A 19,897-nucleotide genomic window follows, 5' to 3' on the forward strand; every position below is an offset into this window, starting at 1 on the left:
ATGCAAATGTCTACATTAAGCCCAAGTCAAGACTTACCATCCTTTCTTTATTTTCTCCCTTCCAAATGCTGGAAATGGAATCCAGTACCTCGTGTACACTAGGATAGTGCTCTGCTGCTGAGCTGTACCCAAGTCAAGATTTCAAAGCTCTGGGCTTGGGAGCAGTTAAAGGGTCTTGCATAGAACCTGAATTCTGTCCTAGCACCTATATCAGGTGGTTCACATCCCCCTGGAACCCCATCTCCAGGGCGTCATCTCTAGTGTCTGCAGGCTACCCTCTCATGTGCACATGAACCTTTACCATTGAGGAGAGTCCTGAGTCCATTTATAGTCAGTGGCTCTTCAGTTCAGTATTCATCTCTCCCACTACTGGGACTAGTCACTATAATTTTACTTACTAATGAATTGATATAAGTGAAATTCTTTAAGGTTTATTTTTATTTTTATGTGTAAGATTGTTTTTAATCTGTCTGTATAAATGACTGTGTACCATATGTGTGCAGTCCCCTAGATAGCCAGATGCAGCCAGAGGAGGGCATTAGGTTCTCTGGAACTGGAATTACAGATGGATGTTAGCTGCCGCATAGGTGCTGGGAGTCAAATCTGGATTGTCTAGAAAAAAAAAAAGCCAGTGCCCCTAACCTCTATGCCATCTCTCCAGTCTATGCCATCCCTAACCTCTATGCCATCTCTCCAGTCTATGCCATCCCTAACCTCTATGCCATCTCTCCAGTCTATGCCATCCCTAACCTCTATGCCATCTCTCCAGTCCTGATATTCTTTCCCCTCCCTTCCTCCCTTCTTTCAGTTTTTGAGACAGGATCTTAACTGTGCAGCCCTGGCTGGCCTGGAACTCACTATGAAGATTAAAGATGTCTTCTCTTTTCCTTTCCTTTCCTTTCCTTTCCTTCATCCTTCCTTCCTTTCAGTTTGTGGTTTTTTTTTTTTGGTGCTAGGCATGTTGATGTACATCTTTAAGGAGGCAGGTGCAGTTGGAGACTACCCTGGTCTACAGGGCAAGTTCTAGAACAGCCAGGGTCACACAGAGAAAAACTTTCTCAAAAAATAAGCAAAAACAAAAAAAACCAAAAAAAACCCCAAACCAACTTATTTTTATTTATGTGTCTGTGTGATTGTATGTTGTGTGTAGGTGTGCATGCGAATGTGTGTGTATGTGTTTGTATTTGTTCATGAGTGCAAGCTGTGAATTCATTCAGCTCTGTGATCTACCGTAAATGAATTTTCACTGATAATGTAAATTCTGAGCTATTTATTCCAATATTGATTGAAAATACAATCCGTTCCTTGCTGAGTTACAGTGGCATTTTGTTTAGAACAGGTGGCCATATTGCTTGTAATGTGTCACTCCGTCACCATAATCCACAGCTTGTGCTTATTCTTAAGCCAATGTCACACTAGCCTAATTGCAGCTCTCGGTCTTTCCATATGATAGTGTAAATTCCCTGGCTTATTATTTTACTGATTTTCTTAACTATCCTTCATCCAACTAAACATTTAGAGTGAGTAATGTACTCTAAGAAATAATTACTAAATTTAGACTGACAGTAATTGAGTTGGTTTGATGTGGGGAATTGACATAGTACTGTTACCAAGTCTTTGTTCACACCGCTTGCCTGCCTTCATTAACTTAGAGCTTCGTTACATTTTCTCAGCAGTAAATGACAGGTGTGGACATCTGTACTGCTGTGTACTTGATAACTTTTATTGGTTATTTTAAATGACATTTAAAATTTCTTTCAATGGCTGTTACTGCTTTGCAGACATAGAATAGCTTTTTCTAAAAACATTGACCTTGTGTCAAGACATCTTAATGTCTTGACATTGATTTTAACCATTTGTAGATGTTCTAATTGCTCCACATATGGAGTTGCAGCCTTTGTGAGCGAAGACAATTTTTCTTTTAACCTTCATGCCCTCCATTTCTGCTTTTTGCCTTTCTAATCCTTAGCCAGTTTAGTTATGTTGACAGAGAATTAGCTTCAGAGACTCAGAACGATATATACTGAGATGCTCAGAACTTTTGTTTGTGCTTTTGCCTTGTAGGAAGCTGCACTAAAGGAGGAAGAAGATGACATTTCTGACAAAGGCAGTGATTCTGAAGAGGAAGAAACCAATAGAGACTCGCAGAGTGAGAAGGACGATGGTAGTGACAGGGAATCTGATAGAGAGCAAGATGAGAAACAAAGCAAAGATGACGAAGCAGTAAGAAGACCTGGTGTCCCTGTCCCTGTCCCCCTTACCCCCTTATGCTGAGAGCAGAGCTCAGTGCACACCCCAGGTCCAGATGTGTTAGTTTAAACCGTTTGAATCCTGTTTCTGATCACTGGAGCTGGGGGTTCATTTGTTTGATTGTTTATTTGCCTTAACTCATCCATTTTAGAATCTTACTACTTTAAGAATGCATTTGTTTTGAGGTATTCTCAAGGAAAATGGTTTCAGACAAGGATTGGAAATCCCAGTTTTCTTATATTTGTTGAAATTACAAAGCTGAGCAGGTCCTGTGTCTGAGTGACACTGACTGGTCTCTTAAGGAAAATTGTTGTGATGGAAAGTGTCTCTGGAAATAGGAGTAAGGGAAGGCAGGGGTGGTCCTTAGAAGGTTCTTCATGCCTTCCAGATCATACTTAAAAGTAAACATGACACTAGATAGTGAAGAAAAGGGGAAGCTTTTTTAGTTGCTGGATCTTGAGTGCTTTTAGACTCTTGAGAATCTCAGAGATTATTTTCCCAGCTCCACTCTAAGAAAGGTTTGTTTTGTTGTTTTCTCTGAGTATCTTGTATTCTGAGATGTAAATCAAAGTTTTACAGATGAGTTTCTTTCTTGCTTTCTTTTTCTTTTTTTTTTTGGTCTTTGAACATGCTAGCTATCAGGGCCAGCAGATCTAAAATAAAGAAATTAATATATGTAATGAAAGCTGAAGTAATGACAAAGATGTGATGAGCTACGTTCTGAGGCAGAGGGATATTTTTGGTAGGCTTCTCTCAGGAGTTTATGCATTAGGGTTTTACTGTCCTGAAGGAATTAGGAGAAGTTTTAAAGACAGAACATGAACAGAAACCCAATTAGGGTCAGTGAAATAGTTTGGTAACTTCAGAGGAGTGTAGGTAGCTGTAAAGAGAAGAAGGACAGGGAAGAAGGCTGTTGCAGGCTCAGGGTCAGATCTGGAACAGTCATGTCACATGCTGTAGGGCTTAGAGGCCTAGTTACATCTGTGCCAGATAATGGTAAGGGTGAGATTTGTGGAAATGAGTTTCAAATCCTTTGTAGCTAGTTGGCATTGTCAAGAGTAAAAGCTAAAAACTCATCTAAATGATCTCTGAGAGTACCAGATGTCACACATTGATATTTTCTTCTAGGAATGGCAAGAGTTACAACAGAGTATACAGAGGAAAGAGAGAGCTCTTCTGGAGACCAAGTCAAAGATAACACACCCCGTGTACAGTCTCTACTTTCCTGAGGTGAGTTCACTCAGCCCAGGGTTGCTGTTACTCCATTGCTCCTTTTCATAGATTTCTCACTAGATGCCGACTGCTTCGTGGGATGCTTATTGCTCCGAGGTGTAGTAACTAGTTTATTTTTGATAGGTCACCCCCCATAACAAAGGATATATTGGAACATGAATTACTTTTCATGGTTATGCTGTTACAGGGGATTAATTTTTTAAGTCTGTATAGTTTCCTTTGCTTCTGTCACATCTGGTCCTGTTACTGAGTATTATGCTTAATGGCTGTTTCATTAAGTAGTGAAGGAGGCTTTATAAGATGAATGCATTATTTTACTTTGGTTACTTGGCTATTCTGAGTCTTTCCTACATGAAGTTTTAGTAGTATGAAAAAATTCTTCTTTCTGAGTGTTCTTTACCTAGCTACTTGGTACTCTTGTATCAGGAAGCGTTTTTAAACCCCAAAAGACCACCAAGGAGCCAGCTCTGATGTAATCACATCAGGGTCTCTCTATTACAAGCTCGAGTTTGGGCTTACCCACCGCAGACCCGCAGGAAGGTTTGGTAAAACAGCCTCAAACTCTCATCGGGAGTCAAGGTTTTACAGAAACAAGGTTTTACAGAGCAAGGGATGGGGTAGGGTCCAGCCGGCAAGTTTCTAATTGAATGTCTATCATAAGCCATCTGTCTGGTGGGTGCTCTGAAGCAAGACCATATAAACACTCTGAAAGTACATCTGAAACAATCAGACTAATCTTTGATTAACTGTTGCTAGGGAGTAGCTAGGGAGTAACTCTGGCCAAGGACAAGCTCAGAGATCCTTCCTGGTGCTTGGATTTATAGCTGCAGGTCAGGTTCTCAGGCTTTTTTCTTTTCCTTTTTCTTTTTCTTTTATGAAAAACTTGGGACATCTGGTCCCAAGATGGAGTAGGCATAGCCTCTCATTCCCCTCTTTCTCTGGTAACTAGAAGGGCTAACCATGAGATTCTTGAAGCTTACAGGCTTTGTTATGGAGGGCTGCAGTGATTTATTATCTCAGTCTATCATAATGTTTGTTTTGTGACATCAGGACAGTTATCTCAGTGCCAGTGTCAACTATATCCAATCTCATGAAAACAGCTAGTAACAGTGCTATCTTCATGACTCAGCTAACTCTGGCAGGGTTGTATTGGTGACCTGAAAGGACTGGACCATCTCATTTTAGAGGAGGTCAGGTTTGTCATTGTCCAGCTCTTATGGTGTCCCTGTAGTTTGGATAGGGACCCCGACAGTGGGAGACAAGGGAATCTTGAGGCTGAGTTTCTTCCTGTTGGTCAAGGTTGTCTTCAACTGTAAATGAGTGTGTGGTGGATCTATACTGCAATCTCTTTGACTTTCCTGGTGATAGGTATGGTCAAGATGACGTCATAGGGACCTTTTAACTAGGCTCTAATAACCCCTGGCTGGAGGGGGACCTGTTTCATAGATAACATGAAATTTAGGTCAAACATGTTTATGAATTCATTGGACACCTTTGAGATAGTCTAGCAGTTGGCAATCCTTGAACTCAGTGATGACCTCTGCCTGTATGTTAAAAACAATGTGGGTTGGTATCCTGAGCATGATTTTAAAGGGGAAGTCCCATCTGGTAAGGGGAGTTTCATACCCTATAAAGAGCGAAGGGAAGGAGAGTTTTTTTCAGTCATCACTAGTCTCTTAGGTCAATTTAGTTAAGGATTAACTCTCTTAGGATTTTGTTTATTTTCTCTACCTGTCCTAAACTCTAGGGTCTATATATACAAGTTTTTAATCAATCTCCAGAATATTGGGTACTCTCTGACTTACCTGGGTCACAAATTCATTGTCTGACCCTATCATCTGAGGAAGCCAATACCTTGGCAGCATGTCCTCCAAGAGCTTCTTTGTCACTATGAATGTAGTGTCATGTTTGGTGGGGAAAGCCTCAGGCCAACCTGAAAAGGTATCTATAAACATCAGTAAATATTTATATCTAAATTTTTCTGGTTTTAACTCTATGAATTATGTCTCATCAACTCTGGGCTTTGTGCCTCTGAACCTATTACTGGGTTTCTTCTCATTAGTCACTGCTTTAATTAGCTGGCAGGCTTTACAATTCTTGGCAAGCTCAGCTATCTTTGAGTTGGCATCTCTAATCCTAATATCAAATCCTAAATTCTCCAGATGCCCATGTGGGAGGAGCGGTGGATCTTCTGAAGTATGTGTAGTCCCATTTCTTCTGGCACAATGTATTTGTAATCTGTTGGGTTTTTTTTTTAAATCATCTTTTATTATACTGAGACATGGGCAAATTCCTAGCCCTGGTTATGTCATCGTTTGAATACTTAGGGTGGTCAGGGAGTGTAAGATCTGGATTCAGGGAAATCAGGGCAAGAGAAGTCCAGTTTCTAGGGCAGCGAGTAGGGCTGCTTAATCTGCCCTATTGTTGCCTTCTGAAACTGGATCTTCCCCTTTCTGGTGTCTAAAGCAGTGGATGATAGACAGCTAAGCCCCCATTGAGTCCTTAGTAGGGAGAGTTTTCCTCTGCTGTCAGAAGGCCACTCTTAGTATAAATAGTCCCATGGACATCAGCAGTAGCAAAGGCATACTGTCAGCTTTAATGCCTTGTTTAGAGCTATCAGTTCAGTTTTCTGGGCTGACATTCTTGCTCACTGTGGCTCCCCCCATACAGTCTCAGTGTTTGAGACCACAACTGCCCCCAACATATCTCTGTCCTGAATGAAGCTGTTCCTGTTGGTGAACCATGTTACCTCTGCCTTCATCAAGGGGGTATCCTGAAGATCTGTGTGGTCCCATGGATGTGGGCTAGAATGTCTGAGGTCTAGGTCAGGAAGCAGGGTAGCTGGGCTTAGGGCAGCTGGGGCCTTGAAAGGTTATCCTTGGGGCATTTAAGAGTAGAGACTGGTAATGAGTCATTCTGGCTTTGGTGATGGTCAGGCTTTGACCCAGTGACAGTTTGTCAGCATCTGTGATGATTCACAAACAGGAGGACCAGCCTCTGGCAACTAGGTCTAATTTTTTTAACAGCTAGGCCTCTACCAGATCTGTGCCAGGGCCCAGATCTCTCGGCCATGAAGAGATGGAAGACTTAGTCACATCTGGCAACCCCAAAGCTGGTGTAGAAATTTTTTTCTGGCCTCAGAGAGCCACTTCTGACCTTTTCTTACTATGTATCTCCCAGATGTAGGGAAGTCACCTGTAGTTGGCAGAGTCGGGCCTTTTGAGTGGAGCCTCGATAGTCTGAACTTTCCAGGGCCTCCAAGAGGTTCTGGTCTCCTTTAAACATTTTTGTTTGGTTTCTGGTGCCATCAGGAGGTCATTCACAAACTATAGGAGAGTCAGCTTAGGATGCTGGGCTCTGTACTCACTCAGGTCTTCACTCTCCGGTGCCAAGGGTAAGCCAAAAAAAAAGCATCTTTTAAATCTAGTACCATCTACCATTGGCGCTCAGGAGGAACAGCATTCAGGAGGTGTAGGGACTAGGGGCTGTTGGGTGGAAGATAAGTACGTTACCCTATTCATTGCAAGTCCACTGTCCTTTGGTCTAGCCCACGAGTATTGTTTAATTCCTCTTGCTCCTTGGACCTAGGATATTTTTTGAAGTGACTTCATCTTCAGGTTTTAGTAAGATAGAATAGAATGTTAAACTCTATTATCAACAAGGAAGCTGATGCTTTTTTCTTTTTCTTTTTCTTTTTTCCTTTTTTTTTTTTAATTTTTAGGCATCTTTTTTTATTTTTTAATTAATTTATTTTAAAGATTTTATTTTGCTTTTATTTTATGTGTATGAGTACACTGTAGCTGTACAGATGACCGTGAGCTATCATGTGTGTGGCTGCTGGGAATTGAACTCAGGACCTTCTGCCGGACCTGATTGCTCCAGCCCCCCTCGTCGGGTCCCTCTCACTCTGGCTTAATTCACTGTAGGCTGTCTTCAGACCAGCACCAGAAGAGGGCGTCTTATCTCATTACGTGTGGTTGTGAGCCACCATGTGGTTGCTGAGATCCGAACTCAGGACCTTCGGAAGAGCAATCAGTGCTCTTACCAGTTGAGCCATCTCGCTGGTTTAAGGCCATGGTTTGAATAGGCTTCTTTTTCCGTGGTGTATTTTCTGGCCCAATGGCCCTCTTTTTTATAATAAGTACATTGGTTCTTTCCCAGGTTGATCTTTAGGCCTCCCTTGCTCCTTTTTTAGAAGTCATTTGTTTCAGACGTCTCCTATAGTCCTCTGGATTGGCCGTGGCTGCCAACAGGATCTTTGTCAGGTCATGAGGCTGCTGGTTTCATTCTTAGACTCTCTTTCTAGTTCCTAAACCCTTTTTCATTTTTTCTTACTGTCTGGTGCTGCCTGATTGAAGGCTAGAGCTACCACTGTTCTTGTTTCTATCTTTGGTCAAATTAGTCATTTTGATACTTGCCAGTAGAGACTGGTGACTTAAGAATCCTTCCTTACGGGCTGGAGAGATGGTTCAGCTATTAAGAGCATTGTCTGCTCCTCCAGAGGTCCTGAGTTCAATTTCCAGCAACCATATGGTGGATCACAATCATCTGTAATGGGATTCGATGCTCTCTTCTGGTGGGCCTGAAGACAGTGACACAGTGTACTTATATACATAAAATAAATAAATTACTCTTTAATTACTAAAGAAAGAAGAAAGAATCCCTGTTTACTTTATCAGGACCGGAGTCCCAGTCTGGGTGGGTGCAGGGAGAGCCAGCACAGATAGCTGCCTAGTGAAGTTTCTTGGCCTCCGTCTGTGGGAAGACAGCCTGCAAGAGCTGTTGGCAACTCTTTCAACTGGGCTGCTGGGGGGAAAGGGAATTCTAAGAAATTCATTAAATCTTGAGGGTTGTCTGAAAAGGGGGAGTTCTGAATTCTCCCGTAAAAAAGCTCACTAGTGAGTAGCCAAGGGCCAATAGGATAAGGTTGGTTTCCTTGATCACTGACCGGCCCAGCTGCACACAAGGGCAGAATGGACAACCAGACTCAGGCTCAGGAGGCTAATCTTAAACTTTAATCTTCGGGCAGAGGGTGTATCGAGCAAAGCCTGCAAGAATGTAGTCTGAAGCCCTCCTGGGTTGCCTGCCACCCTAACCTAGCATATTGTCTTGTTTATTCTAGCTCTGGGTAGGTGACTGCATGGAGTACCCTAAGGCACATGGAGGGGAGTGTGTGTTGTTTCTAGGTGGGTTGAGTGTGGCAGGATAGTGTCAGTGGAGATCCTCTCCTTACAACTCAGAGGCTTACAAGTTTAGACAGAGCGAGCACTTCTCTTGGCAGGAAAGGTAGCCACTCAGTAAACAAAATGAGTGACCAAGGAGTCTGTTCTACGCTTCGGTGAAGGAGACATTTGGCAGATTGGGGTCTTCCCTGCCCAGTCTGTCCTTGCTTGGAGCCCTGCTCTCTGGGAACTCATCTCCCATTTTGGGAGATCTTGGTTAGGGCCACAGCAGGCCTTAGTCTCAGAATTTTCAAGGGGCTAAGGATGCTTCCCCACCCCACCCCACAACACCAAGGGAAACACCCTTGACACCCCTGTGTGAACTGTCAGGGGGGCAGGCCAGGTTCTATGTGCCCCATAGCCGGTGGAAGCAGTGGGGAGGGCCACACAGGCAGCACTGAGAAGAGGCACAAAGCCCTCTCCACACGCCCCTGAGGTGTACCACAGCACCACTATGGTGGACCCTGTCTCCCCAAAGATTTGTCCGCCTCTGCCTCCCTATTCCTGAGATTAAAGGCATGTGCCACCATGTCTGCTTTTGTAATTAAGCTGTATTGTAAACAAAGTTTATTTGAGCACAGCTTCAATCATTCTTTTCATGCTGCAACAGCAAATCTGCACACCTGTAGAGGTCTCCATTAATACTGCATGTTGAGAATGTTAAGTTTGTATAATCTTTTGTATATGAAACAAATATACACGCTGCAGGATATGTGATTGCACTGTAAACTGGTCCATCATGAGTTTCAACATGATGGAAGGAGAGGACTGATTCCACTGGTTTCCTGACCTCTGCACAGGCACCAGCACACATAAACACACGCAAATACACATACAAAACCACAAACATTTAAAAATGAAAAGGATAGTCAAGCAAATGTTTCTAAGCAGTCTTTTAAGGGTAAAATAAATGGAAAAGGTATTGATATGGGTTTAAATATTTTCCAAAGAAATTATTTCAATAGATTTTTTTCTCTTTTTTTAAGAACAGGACCTCTTCTAAGTGTTGGAAAATTGAGAGTTTCAGATAGTGCTGTTTTGACTAATAAATGTTTAGCATATTCTGGAGTTTATTTTTAGCTCCCAACATTTTCCTTTAAACCACTGAAGCAAGGTATCTTCTCTACTTAGTCCTTAAAACAAGTGATCTAAGCAGATACCTGCATTAACTCACTGTTGGACATGTAGCACAGTGATGGTTGAGATACATGGAGGCTTGTGTTTATTAATAAAATCATTTTCTGCCCTTTGTTCTATCATTCCTAATTCCTAGCTCTATTGTGCATTCTAGTGGCAGTTTCCTAGTGAGCTTTTTGTTGTTCTGATCTTTCTGAAGTTCAGCTAGAAATGCTGAGCTTTCTAAAATAGTAGTGTGCAATTGGAGATGCTCTGAGGTGTTCTTTTTTAAGATGTTGCCAGGCAGTGGTGGCACATGCTTTTAATCCCAACAATTAGGAGGCAGAGGCAGGTAGGTCTCTGGGTTTGAGGCCAGCCTGGTCTACAAGGGAGTTCCAGGATAGCCAGGGCTACACAGAGAAACCTGTCTCAAGAAAAATAGATGGAGGGAGGGAGGGAGGGAGGGAGAGAAGGATGATAGAAATAGATGATAGATAGATAGATAGATAGATAGATAGATAGATAGATAGATAGATAGATAGATAGACAGACAGACAGACAGACAGATAGATAGGTAGGTAGATAGATAGATAGATGGATAGATAGAATGTTTAATATACTACACTACCCAGGTCCCTTCTACTTACACATTATGATGTTGAAATAATTGTTTTCCTTTTTTAGAATACCTTTTGTCATTTTAAAGTAAAGTGTGGATTTTTTAAGATTGAGATGTATTAGTAGTTTTTATGGAGTTGTTGAAACTCCAAAAGTTATTTGTAAAATTATTTGGGGAGTAGTGAATGTACCTTGCAGTAGATGTGTACATTCTGTTCAGTTGATCCAGGCACTGTATCAGTGCTAAGAATGGAACAGGGATAGCATTTCCAAAAGAAAGACAAGTTAGAGCTGTTTCTCCAGTCCTTTCTGATAACTCATACTCTCTCTTTTTTTTTTCTTTGCAGGAAAAACAAGAGTGGTGGTGGCTTTATATTGCAGATAGGAAAGAGCAGACATTAATATCCATGCCGTATCACGTGTGCACACTCAAGGATACAGAAGAGGTAATCAGCCAACAGTATTGGTTTTAATACCTTACCTTTATGATGTTTCATTAAAATTTTAATAATTTGGCTTATATTTTGCTGATATCTGCACTTATGTGCATGTACACACACATATCTAATTTAGAATGAAAATAGATATTTTTTCTACTTTAAGGGAGGATTAATCTCAGAAGGGTCATCCATGTTTGACAAGTAGTCCTTTCCTTTTACTTTCATGGCAAGGTTAAGACACGGAAGTAAACTTGTTCTTAATAGCAGTCAAGAAGCAGAGAAAATAGGGAAAGGGCAGGAGACAAGATAGACCCTTCATAGGCACACCCCTTCTGTGACCTACTTCCTCTAGCCAGAGTCCGCCTCCTATTACCTGGCACCTTTCAATAATGTAATCAAATTATGTTTCCATCAAAGGGTTAATCACACATTTGCATCATAGCTGTCAAGTTTGTGATGAGGAATTGTTTACTCAGTAAATTGTACGATTACTCATGGAAGCTATATTCTGTTCTACTGTATCTTGGGGTATAGGATGTGTGTGTGGATGAGTGGTTTGCAGGCTGTGGTCCAGCTAGTACAACAATGGCTGTCTCTCAACAGCCCACAAAACTGGATGTCTCAGGTGGTCCTCAGTGCATGTTGGAATCCCAAAGCAGTAGGCTCTAATGCCAGTGAAGGAATCCCTCAGCAGCAGGATATATGAACTTGCCAATAAGAGCGAGGGCAAGCAGATAAAGAGCAAAAGCTACTATCTTCCATGTCTTTTATTTGAGCTACCACTAGAAGGTGTGGCCCAGGTTTAGGGTGGGTCTCCTGACCTTAATTACTTAATTAGGGTTGGTCTTTCTTAATTGCTGTTCTTTTGCTGTGAAGAGATACTATAACCAAGGCAGCCCTTATACAGGAAGGAATTTATTTGGGGGTCTTACTTACAGTTTCAGGAGCTTCAACCATTATCTTAATGGCAAGGAGCATGACAGCACACGGGCATGGCTGGAGAAGTAGCTGAAAGCTGCATCTTGATTTGTAGGCAGAGAAAGGGAGACTGGGCCTGGCATGGGCTTTTGAAATTTCACAGCCCACCCCTAGTAACACACTTCCCCCAAAAAGGCCACACCTCCTTATCCTTCTCAAATAGAGCCACTCCCTGATGCCTAAACAGTCAACAAACATATGAGCTTATGGGGGCTCTTCTTATTCAAACCACCACACTCCATTCCCTGACCTCCATAGGTCTATAGCCATATCATAATACAAAAATGGGTTCAGCACAACTTCAAAAGTCCCCATAATCTTACACAGTCTCAACATTGTTCTAAAGTTCAAATTCTCTTCTGAGATTCATGGCAGCCTCCTGAACTGTATCCCACTGTAAAGTCAAAATCAAAAGGCAGGTCACATACTTCCAACATAAAATGGTACAGAATATATATTGTCATTTCAAAAGGAAGGGAGAGAACATAGTGAGGAAATAATGGGCCAGAGCAAGACTCAAAACCAGAAGGACAAATTTTAAATTCTGTATCTCCATGCCAAAACACTCTTTAGAGCTTGAACTTCCTTCAGCTTTGTTGAGTCTCCCTCAGGCTGGTTCCACTCCCAGACTGCAGTTCTCCTTGTCAGGCAAGTAGACAAGAGCTTCTCTGCTTGCCTACACAGTTCATGTCACCAATTTTGTTGATTTTGGAGCTTCCTCACCCCTCCAACAGGGTTTCTCTGTGTAGCCCTGGGTGTTCTGGAACTTGCTCTGTAGACCAGGCTAGTCTTGAACTCAACAGAAATCCTCTTGCCTCTGCTTCATGGGAGCTGGGATTGAAGGCGTGTGCCACCACCCCCTAGCACTCAATTTGTAATGTATTTTCCTTGTGGTATTACATATAAATAATATACAGGTTATTTACCCTCCCCAAATTTTAAACAAAAGTTGGCAAATACCATGCTTCACAACCTACCTTTTTCTTACCTTTTTTCTTCTAACAATAAAACTTGGGCATGGCTGGGCAGTGGTGGCGCATGCCTTTAATCCCAGTGCTTGGGAGGCAGAGGCAGACAGATTTCTGAGTTCAAGGCCAGCCTGGTCTACAGAGTGAGTTCCAGGACAGCCAGGGCTATACAGAGAAACCCTGTCTCTAATAACCAAAAAAAAAAAAAAAACCACACACACACACAGAAAAACCTTGGGCCTGGATCTCCTGAGTTCCAGTCGTTTCCCACAAGCATAATGCAGGGTTAGGAATGAGCACTGATACAGTGCAGTGTCACAGTTTACAGTTTATGTCCCTTCATGTCTGCCATAAGCTCTGTTTCCTCCTCAAGTTCACAAGCAAATGGAAGGTTGCACTTGGTTTTTGTTCTCAGTCCTTTCTGCTCTGGGTACATACATGCCGGCCAAAGCATGGCGACCACTGGAGTCAGAACTTCTAGCTGCTCCTTGTCAAGGTTTCACCAAGCTGTTTTGTTAGAATATCAGTGTGCTTTGTCTCGCTGCTTACTCGCCCCGCATTTGTAGTAACAAGGTTTTCTTATTTCCAGGATGTTTGGTAAATCTCACCTGTGGTATGTTATTTGTGCATCTTACTGTTCTCCGAGCATTTTTACCAAATGTTGAAGCATACAGTGATGGTTTGGCTGTAAATCACTTTTTACTCTGTAGTCTGAGTTTAAGAGTGAAAGTGGGCACTATCAGTGAGGTCAGGCATATTTTGTGTGTACGTTTGTTACCTTGTTGTTTTTTATTTGATCTTTTAATTTGGATATCTTTGTTTTACTCTGAGGAAGTGAGCCTTGAAGATGAGTATTTCCCCTAGTTTGTTTCGTGCCGCAGTTCTCCAAGGTCTAGGGTTGCAGATTTACACCACAATGGTCTATATTAATTTATAACATTGACTGTAAAAATTTGGAACTTGGAGATTGGAGGCAGATTACTAGAGTATAGGAATATTTTTTTAAATATGCATTTTTATCCTCATGGAATCGAAATCTCTAAGGCTATGTTACTACTTGTATTTGTTTTTGACTTGGTGGAGAATTTTATACCTTTTAGGGCTTTGTTTTTGTATAGTTTTCTGTAATTTATACTTTATTTTTGTGCTGTGGATAGATGTTAGGGTGGTAAGGGGCCTTATTAAAACTAATAAATCATTTATTGAAATAGTGGAGTAAAATATGTAATTCTTTTTTAATTTGTTTTCACAATTTTGAGTTTCATATATGAACATAATGAATTTTAGTTGTTTTTTTTTTAATCTATTTTTTCCTCTTATTTCTTCTCTTGCCCTGTGAAGCCCTTTTTCCCAAAAAGTAAATGTGTGTGTGTGTGTGTGTGTGTGTGTATGTGTGTATTTTTCCTACTGAGTTTCATTAGGATGCTTGCATGAGCATGGGTAGAAAGCTGTTTACTGGAAAGTGGGCACCTTCATCCCCAGCAGCTCTAACTGCCAGCAGCAGTCCCTTGGGAGTCTCGGGGTCCTGTTGGAGTCCAGGGTTATGTGGTATAACCACCGCTGCAGTGAGGTGTCCAGGCTTATGTGGTATAACCACCGCTGCAGTGAGGTGTCCAGGGTTATGTGATATAACCACCGCTGCAGTGAGGTGTCCAGGGTTATGTGGTATAACCACCGCTGCAGTGAGGTGTCCAGGCTTATGTGATATAACCACCGCTGCAGTGAGTTGGGGCTTAAGCGGCCTGCCATGTCTTCAAGACTTTTTTCTGCAGCAGATCCTTGCTCCGGCTCTTAAATTCTTTTTGCCCCTTCTTCCCTGAGTCTTGGAGAGTTCTTTTTGGATTTTTAAGGCATAGATACTTTATTTTGGAAATAAGAGAATGTGGCAAAAATTACTTTTCATCTATCTAGCTAAGTCTATTCAACCTTTCATTTATTCATACTTTCATTCTTTATTGTATTTCTTTTGAGTTTTGATTGGCAGCATAGAATTTGCTTTCTTGAACTGTGTACATGGAAATGAACCCCAGTAGTTCTGCTTAATTTGATTTCCCTTTTGTTTAGAGTTTATAATAGATGAGATAGAACTCTCTCGTGTTGTTTGTTTTTGTAAATCATCTGCTCAGCCCTCTGAGGTAGGAAGTTTAAAGGCATTCTATTGCTTCTTTTATATAATCCAAGTTTTTAAGTGTTGATTTTTATCTTAGGTAGAACTGAAGTTTCCTGCGCCAGGGAAACCTGGGAATTATCAGTATACAGTGTTTCTGAGATCAGACTCCTATATGGGCTTGGATCAGATTAAGCCACTAAAGGTAAGACTCGTGTAAGAACAAGTGGGCACAGTCACTGAAGATAGGCATGGATTGGGCCTTGAGCAAATGCCTGAGGAAAGTGTAGAGTGACTGAAGGAAAAAGATCATTTCACACACGTTCAGTAATAGTTAGATTTTTAAGGAGCCTTGAACTTGGACGCTTTAGTGGTCGTTTTAATGCGCTGTAACAGGTGGTACGTTTTAGGGCTTTAAAAGGCCTGGTGGGGTTGGGTGGGGAACAGGGCTCAAATTTTTCCATAGACTTTATTGGAGTGTTTGTTGATTTCTGAAATGAAGATTTTTTTTTTGTAGTTTTTGTTTTTTGTTTTTTATTTTTATTTTTTTATCATCTTAGAACATAAGCATTGTGTATGGTTTGAAGCACAGATCCCTTGAGCTTTTCATATAAATCATTCTCTTATATTAGTGAGATTGTGCTAAGACATTGTGTTCAGAGTGAAGCAGCCAGTAAAGGTGAGTCTGTCTTTCCTCCTCAGAGCTCGGTATTTCTTGCCATAGAATTTTACTTCACAGAAATCTTTGGAAGGCATACTTGAATTTTTCTTCCTTCAACTAAAGACTTCTAATTAGAGACCACTCAAGTGTTATTTCATAAGAGTCATGATTGTTAGTAATTTGTACCATACGTAGAAATACTTTCTTAAATGGTTGAACTTCTACAGAGTCAAAATGTTGAACTATATTAGAAATTGAATTACATTTCTGTCTAAGTATATTTAGTATTTCATTTGCAGAACGAAGAGTCTGTGTAATCAGTGTGCTGACTTTAGAGTTGGCAGCCACAAAGTGGACTTCTGTGTGATTGCCACGGTCAAAGAAAACAACCTTCACTAGATTGTTTTCATTATTCTTCTCCAAATTTCTGACATACGTATTTAATTTATAGTTGGAAGTTCATGAGGCCAAGCCTGTGCCAGAAAACCACCCACAGTGGGACACAGCAATAGAAGGTGATGACGACCAGGAAGACAGTGAAGGCTTTGAAGACAGCTTTGAGGAAGAGGAGGAGGAAGAGGATGGTGGTGACTAACTCCTGTGCGTGGACCACAGCGTTTGCACATCCTTGCAAACACCTGCTGCTTTGTGAGTGATAATAAAGCAGAAGCAATGGAGGACTGATGCCGAGGGAAGTGTTGGCGTCTTTACTAGAAACGGATGCAAAAAATAGGCTGTGGGTGCCGTGGTACAATCTGAAAAGGGTTTCTAAAGCCTCTCAGGTATGGGGTGTGCGCTTATCTCATCTGCAAATGATAATAAATCCTTTGATGTTCCAACTGTCCAGAAGTGTGGGCTGTGCGTTACCTAATCAGATTATGCTCTCAGTAAAAGTCAAGGTACATGAAAAACAATCTATAAATGAGGAACTTTTCTTTGTTCAGCTTTAGTTTTAGTAAACATTAAAATATAAACATCACAAATATGTTTTAAGTAATGTCTGCTCAAGTTTTTAATCTGTTAGTAAGCTCTTATTCATTTATCAATATTTTACAAATGGTAAGATTGTAACAGTTCCATATGTGAGTTGAAACCATAATTTTCATCTCTCTTGGCCATAACTTCGCATTCTCACACATTCCACATAATACAGAGGGCTACATTTTAGAACTTTCGTTCTTCATTGCTCAGAGCTAGCAGACATGTAAAAGTGGCTTTTATTGGCTTACAGCCTCTTAAAGCCTCTAGTGACGTCAGTGCAGGATCTAATTCATCTGATAAGCCTCAGGGCCCAAAGTGATGGTGGGACCACACATTCTCTGATGCTTGGTTTATGTCATTCAACCTTTTGGAAAAGGTTCACTAGAAAAGCTGAACTACATTTGTAGCTTTTAATCTACCTGACTCTGTCAGAAGCCTTTTAAAGACAGCAAATACAGCATACAAAGGAGGCACTTTTGTATTCATTTGGACTCCTGTTAATAAAATAGAAGTTTGACTCATTTTATGTTTGTAATTGTGTGTGTCTTTTTACTCCTAGAGAAAGGGCATAAATAGGGTAATGTTTTATTTTTCAACTCAAAGTTTAATATTGTACCTCACAGTGGAAGTGACTGCTATCTCTGTATACTCTTGGAAAACCCAGGGGGAAGAACTCTTTTCTCTTATTTAGTACAACCTAAAAGGGCAGTGCTCAACACAGAGTACAAATGTGTGTGATGAGTCACTGAGGCCAGAGGACTATTTTTATTACTAGACATAGAGGACACACATGTCTACATTACTATAAGACTGACTGCAATAATCCTATCAAACTCTCCATAGGCCAAAGTACTGTTGCAATACTAACTTATGACCTGTTTATTTAAAAGGTTGCTACTCTTCCTGCAGAATTATCGCTGGTATTTTGTTACTACAGTAGTTGGAAATAAAATTTGAAAATTACCAAAAATATGAATTTTTTTGTTGTTGTTCTAAATTTAAGATGTAACAATTAACAGTTGTTCTCATTAGAACCTTGCTCCCTGGGTGGATGAGCCCATCCCTTCTTCTGCAGGCACGGGGGTGTGGGTTTGCCTTCAGACCAAGTCTTACTGGGAAGCTCCAGGGTTGGCTGTAGCTGCTAGACATGCAAGTGTGAGGGTTGAGTCAGCTTGTGTCAGGTGAGTGGAAACGGAACAACCCGAGTTGTACCGTATGCGTTTCCTAGCTTTACGGAGGTAGCCAGGCTCAAGGGCGTCTTCTCTAGTGGCTTTTTTCCCTCTGCTAGGTGTACAGACTGTTCAAACAACTGGCCTCTCAGGTTTGAGATGCTCTGCTGAGGATTTTACACCCTGATAACAGCACCATGCTTACAAAACAGCATGTCTTCCGTGATTGGACATTCCAACAGTTTGCTTATGTTTGCCTATTTTGTGCTATGTATCAACATCTCAACCTAAAGAACCAATTTTCCTCTAACAAGTACTTTAGTGAAAGACTTCAGTTAGGGTGCTCATCTCTCTCCTCAGTCACTAAACTCCATCTTCGTATTGTTCTCTGGATTAGTAATTTGGTAGGTTGCATTTAGTTGAAGAGAAATTCAGAGTGAAATTGAGTACATATGAAATTAAGTAGTTTACATTTTGTAAAAGTTTTAGTCTCTAAATGTGCAGAATGTCTGTCCAACTATAGCTTTCCATGAGGAGACTTCCTGCTAGGTGACTGTGTGGCAGGCGCGAAGGCTGGCATTGGAAGACCTGACTGAGCTCTCAGACCCCAAAGCAGATATTTGCATAATCTCTAAAATCTCGTGATTGATGAGAAGATTGGGGTACACTGAATTAAGATTCTGTATAAGGAGCAGTCTCTTTTTTTGCTATGCCTTTCCCAGCATGCCCTTCTGCTTGCTGGGAAGCTCAGGCCTGTAGCAGGCCTGTATGCGGTGTAGGAGTGGAGCGCCAGTTCCTGCCATGCGGATCCAGGGGGTGTACTGAGGCTCTCTCAGTGTGATTTGATTGGGTTTTTGTGTTTTTGAAACTCACTATATAGCCTAAGCTGGCCTTGAACTCACAGTGTAGCCCAGGTTGTGGACCTTGTGATCCTCCTAGCCTCAGCCCCTTGAGTAATAGGATTACAGGCAAGAGCCACCACACCTGGACTTAACATATTTACTACATTTATTCAGGTATCCACTCCAGCTGGCTCCTACCATACACTGGAGTGTTATTTAGTAATAATGTGTATTTCAAATGCACTACATGTTTTTGAGGGATTGTTTATCATGTATTTACTGAGCTTCCATGTCCGGGCTCTGATTTAGACACTGCAGCTATATGGACACTCTGTGTTAGGACTTAACTTGGACTCAGTCAGCACATGGTGGAAATTTCTTCTCTCCTGTGGCACAGTGGCCAATGTTTAAGATGCCTCCCTCTTCCTTTCCTTTCCTTTCTTGTCCTGTTGTTGGTTTGCTTGATCTTGTCACTAGGCCGAGGAATTAGGTTTTAAGGAACTAGCTATTAAGTTAGTTGGCCTTTGCCTGTCCCCTTACCCCCACTGGAATAAAGCAACATGCATCTTTTGTTTTTAAATGCTTCTTTTTTGAAGCATTTTCTCGACTCTATGAATCCCCTATTTAGTCTGCCTTAAAGTGAAACAACGATCAGTGAACTGTAGCATGACATTTTATCAGCTGTGCAGTGGTTAGTTAAGTGTGTCTCAAGATGTTAGCATCATACACTTAAACTTGACACTAGGGCTATTTTACAAACCTTAACAAACAAAACAGACGTCACCTTTCCTGTAACTGAGCTAAAAATCCTAATAGCAATCATGGGCATGCTTTAGAACTGTGGTTTCAGGCAGGAGTGTACATCCTGGGGGTATGCAGATACTAAGTCCATTGAGAAAATGTTAAAATAATGATTCTTTGTATTTAATCTCATCCTTTTAAATTTCTATTTTTATGTGTTTTATAATGTACATAATATATTGTACAGTTGTACACTTATATAATTTATAAATAAATAATACATTTATTGGTGCATTATTTTTTTCCTGATTTGGGTGCATGATGAAAACATTCAGATCCTACTGGTTTTGTGGTATAAATAGGATGACGTTTCAATGATCTGAAGGTTGGGGCTTTTGGTGCTCTGCTGTCTGAGTTGACAGTGACATACTCTGATACCAGGAGGCAAGGCTACATCTAGGCTACATCTAGGCCTCCTGCTGTCCACAAGAGCAAAGATGATGGATGCCCTTGAGTAGAGCCATGGAAGAGGAAGGACCGTGTCTGCCATGAGCTGGGCAGTCATTAGCTG

General features: G+C 41.3%; 1 protein-coding gene across 2 annotated transcripts in view; it reads left to right on the top strand.

The window, feature by feature from the left end:
- Sec63 (SEC63 homolog, protein translocation regulator) overlaps window positions 1-19,620 on the top strand; it is a 71,044-nt gene extending 51,424 nt beyond the window's left edge. For both annotated transcript variants that reach the window (XM_031348542.1, XM_031348543.1), the window contains exons 17-21: window positions 2,065-2,223; window positions 3,379-3,480; window positions 10,787-10,885; window positions 15,033-15,137; window positions 16,045-19,620. In XM_031348542.1, the coding sequence (XP_031204402.1) occupies window positions 2,065-2,223; window positions 3,379-3,480; window positions 10,787-10,885; window positions 15,033-15,137; window positions 16,045-16,188 (609 nt within the window). In that variant the 3' untranslated portion in view covers window positions 16,189-19,620. The remainder of the gene's footprint in view (window positions 1-2,064; window positions 2,224-3,378; window positions 3,481-10,786; window positions 10,886-15,032; window positions 15,138-16,044) is intronic.
- The last annotated feature ends 277 nt before the right edge of the window (window positions 19,621-19,897 follow it).

Source organism: Mastomys coucha, unplaced genomic scaffold (genome assembly GCF_008632895.1).
Source record: "Mastomys coucha isolate ucsf_1 unplaced genomic scaffold, UCSF_Mcou_1 pScaffold3, whole genome shotgun sequence".
NCBI classification, from domain to species: domain Eukaryota; kingdom Metazoa; phylum Chordata; class Mammalia; order Rodentia; family Muridae; genus Mastomys; species Mastomys coucha.